Source organism: Gobio gobio (genome assembly GCF_949357685.1).
Source record: "Gobio gobio genome assembly, chromosome: 8".
Classification (NCBI taxonomy): domain Eukaryota; kingdom Metazoa; phylum Chordata; class Actinopteri; order Cypriniformes; family Gobionidae; genus Gobio; species Gobio gobio.
The window spans coordinates 14,294,508-14,299,006 of record NC_137114.1 but is presented as its reverse complement, the minus strand read 5'-3'; the positions used below and the strand labels follow the sequence as shown (position 1 = coordinate 14,299,006).

The window sequence follows — 4,499 nt, the reverse complement described above, 5'->3', positions numbered from 1 at the left end:
ATAAAGATGCTAAAGGTACCCCTAGGCTCACTATATTGATGCGCTGAGTGCTCCATTCATTTAAATGAGAAACCTTTGGCGTCATACACAGACGCGTTTGGCATGGTGATCATATATTGGGCATGATGATCATATATTGGGTTATGATTTTGGAGTGGGTTTCTCAATTTAATCAGCCAGCATAATTTTATTTACGCTATCTAGACACGTTTTAACATGTAACCCAACCCCATTCCATCCCTAAACCTACTAATTTGTGTGGTATATAAAACACAGATATAACAGGCAGATACGACTGCATGCACAATTTATTCAAAAAGTACAAATATTCCAAAGTGTTCCGAGGCCAAGCGATTGATTTGAGTGAAGGAAATCTCCAAAAGCAATCAGCGTCTCCATCCGCAGAAGATCATGAACACATTAAATTTCAAATATTGCCGCCCGTTACATCAGTTTTCATAGTGAAATTGCATTGGCTCTCGTATGTCTTGTGACCAACTGAGTCATTACGTCAGCTTTGATTGTAAAATGTAATTGGCTCTTGTGTGTCTTGTGACCGATTGCGTCATGCTAAAGAGTCATGTGTATTATTTGAATGAGATATGAATGAGTGTGTTCAAGGAGCGGCGGGATCATCATCTCAACGATTAAAACATTAAGATCAGCTCTGTTCTTTACATAAAGACATTGTGTGACTTCAGTTCAGAAGACTTGGAATGCAACATCAGTTAATACTTTTATACTGTTTTTGGTCAGTTTTTGCAATAAATACATGTGACTGTACTTGTATTTGCCTGTTACGTGTTTTATATTGTTTAGAAGTGGGTAGGTTTAGGGTAGGAGTTGGGTTAGCTGCTCCAAAATATAAAAGTAACCTTTAAATATTAATAAAAAATTTTAATTTTTTAATTCTTTACAAATGCAAAGAATAAAATGCGCCTTGATCCGACGCATTGGGTAAAAAACAGAAATGAATGGAGCACCCAGCGCATCGATATAGTGATGCCTAGGGGTGCCTTTAGCGTCTTCGTTGTGACGCGGAAGGCACTTGACCATGCTTCGGATTTTGATGCCTTGGGAGTGAGAACGGGTTGCAGTAGATCATGCACAAAACATTCCACTCCCATCTGCGCTTTTATGGGATTGTGCTCTCATGCTAATTTGCCCTGTTTAGTAAATCTGGCCCTAAATTGTGAATGTTATTATTATTGCATTTTGATTAAAAATCTATTTTCTATACCTGTGTATCCTATGTAGTCTATACCAGAATATCAATGGCAGGGAAACACTCTGGCCAGTTGGCCAGTCATTCACTGGGCTGACCGACAAACACATTCACACTCAAACCTATTGACAATTTATAATCTGCAGTTCACTTGATCTGCATGTCTTCAGACTGTGGGGGAAACCAGAGTACCAGTAGGAAACCCACGGCAACATGGGGAGAACATACAAACTTTTTGTACAACGTGGAATCATATCAGATACAGTTCTGTATAGCATCCTCTTGTGTATGATCCTAAGCAGTGTTCCATGTAAGTCTTGTCATGTTGATTGTCAATCCATTCCTGGAGGAGCTCCTCATAATAGGCATTTTAACTTTTCTCTTGGTTTTTGAATAGACAGGAACGATTATCTGTGAAAAATCATGCAATGATTGCAATGGTATTTGGTGACACTTTATTTTCGATGGTCCACTTTAGACATTCTACTAACTATAAGTAACTTTGCAACTACATGTCAATTAACTCTCATTAGAGTATTAGTACACTGTCAGTAGACTGTTAGGTTAGGGTTAGGTGTTAGGGCTCGGGTAAGTAGAATTATTTGACAGGTATTTGCAGAATGCTTATTGTCAGTATAATGTCTGTTGGGGAGCATCAAAATAAAGTGTTAGCAGATATTAAGCAAACAGTCTACTAATACTCTAATGACTGCTAGTTGATATGTAGTGGCAAAGTTACTTACAGTTATTTGAACGTCTAAAGTGGACCATCAAAATAAGGGTTACCTGGTATTTATTTCCTAGGTTGCAGATTTGAAACTTTGATTTAACTGGATTCAGTCAATAAGTTATAGGGGAAAAGTTATCCATACAAAAAGATTAACAAATAATTAAATTATGCCAGTTGCCTTTGACAATATCCATGTACAAGAATACAGACAATGTAAAAGCTTCTCAGAGATCTTGTTTACTGGATTACATATGATGTAGCCAGTGCCTACATGGTCCCAGCACACATTTCTGCAGAACAAAAAGACTTATTGTAGGTCAACAAAGTATATTACAAACAAACTATACAATACAAAATACAAAACTACACAAACTGAAAAAAGTGAATGTGTTAGATCTGACTGAATAATGTGGATTGTTTAACACCAGAGTGTGTATTCCTTCAAACAAGAAACATTTTCATTTATTTTTTGACAAAGTCATGGTTTAGAGAAGTTAGCAACAAATTGAATAAAATTTAAAAGTTTTCTGGTAATAATAAAAAAAATGATGAAAAAGTTAGGGCTAGGGTCAGAAATTGTACTATGGTTAAGGGGAGTTTATGGTCCCCACTTCATCTTTTTTGGCTTACTAAGTTTTTATATAGCATTTTATATTACAATTTGAATTTCTAAAATATTCACTGAGATATTCCTACTTTTTTCTTGAAAAAAAGTCTTATAACTTGCTGGCGGACTGTTGTCAGATTTAGTCCATAAATGAGGGGGTTTAAAATGGGTGGTATGAGTAGAAATTCCAGGGCCATGAAATTACGCACACCTTGAGGAACATTCTTTGAACCAAAACGACTGTACATTACATCAAACAGCAATGCAACAGTCACATTGACCAATGAAAGCAGATGTGGCACACATGTTTGCATGAATTTGTGCCTGACCTCTATTGACTTAATGCACTTCCTAATCAACTGAAAATAGGAGCAATATATCAATACACCATGTCCAAAGTATAGTAGAATAACAGTTAATCCAAACACATTATTTACTGTTGTGGAAAAACAAGAAAGTTTTGCAACTGCCCAAATCTCACAATATACCTTTTCAATAGTAGAGCCACACAACGTAAGTCTGGCTGTTAATACAATTAAAACAGACATGCAAAAAACTGGGGCCAACCAGCAGAAAAGGATCCATTCAAGAACCCTCTGATTCGTCATTATTGAATGATACTCCAGTGGTCTACATATTGCCACATATCTATCATATGCCATCACTGTTAATGTTGAAATTTCACACAAGGCAAATGAATAAATTACAAATATCTGAATCATACATCCAACATAAGAAATAATGTGATCTTGGGCTAATAAATCATACATGAATTTAGGATATAATCCAGCAGTGCCATAAAGTGAATTTATACACAAATTACATATAAACACATACATCGGCTCATGAAGTTTCTTATACGTAATTATAGTAAAAATTATAGTTACATTACAAAACACCATTAGGGGATAAAACAGTACAGTGAGGGAAAAAAACACAAATCTGTTTTCCATTGTTTCATTAAATCCAGAGAGTGTAAATACTAAGACAATGGATTCATTCTCCAGTGGTGGCTGCATCTGGAATGATATGTAATTATTTTGCAGTTGTTATTATTGTTACACTATTTAAAAAATAAATAAAAAAAGCATTAGATTTCACCATTATGGTCTAAATGACATAATGCAGATGAAAGAGCACTTCATTTATACAGTATATTATCAGTTAAATTACATTTGTTCTGCTGCATTGTATTTGTGGAAATGAAATATCTAAATATCTAACAGTAGCATACATTGTTGTTGTTGTTGTTGTTGTTTTTCAGTTACAAAGGCAGTTGAACTCTTACCATGTTCTCGGTTTGCATGTTTCCCGTAGTGTTTGTAAAGGTTAGATGTGGTTTGCTATATATGGACACTGGTCTCATGCTAATTGCCTTGACCACAAACATTAAAAACAGTTTTAACAAGCTCTCTAAAGGCTAGTTTTATCTTAAGTTAAAATAACTGCCTGTCTATGTCAATCTATGCCCACAGGTAGAATTCTACTTCTGTACATGTAAACACTACAGGTCCAACCCTACATAAATATGTAACTTGTAATAAACAAAACAATGTTTTTTCCCTTTGTTGTTAGACAGCACTTTCTTACAAAATGGACTTAGAATAATATGCACAAATCAAATAATAGCAAATATCACTGGAGAGCAGAGAACATGTAAGACTTGCTATGATAGGCCTTAATTGTAACATGTATGTTCTGTTTTGGTTTAGTTTCATTGTGTTTTGGTTCTATTTTTCCTGTTCTGGTTCCCTGTAGTTATGCTGCGTTCCAGACAGGTTTTTGAGCCCGTATTTTACAACTTCAAACCATGACTCACGACTTTGTAGCGTTCCAGGCAAAGTCATGCCAAACTGCCTGAGCGCAAGGAATTGTAGTAGCTAAACAAAGCATGGCGGACCTTATGGAGCTTATGCTAATTTACAATCATTTCTATC

The 4,499-nt window shown here is 35.5% G+C and overlaps 1 protein-coding gene across 1 annotated transcript; it reads right to left on the bottom strand.

Moving 5' to 3' along the window:
• Positions 1-2,633: 2,633 nt before the first annotated feature.
• Positions 2,634-3,868, bottom strand: LOC307130298 (olfactory receptor 1468-like; the record flags this gene model as incomplete). The annotated part of the gene is made up of 2 exons (XM_079823266.1): positions 2,634-3,581; positions 3,851-3,868. 2 exons carry the CDS (start codon positions 3,866-3,868, stop codon positions 2,634-2,636), a joined length of 966 nt encoding a protein of 321 aa, XP_079679392.1.
• Positions 3,869-4,499: the final 631 nt, after the last annotated feature.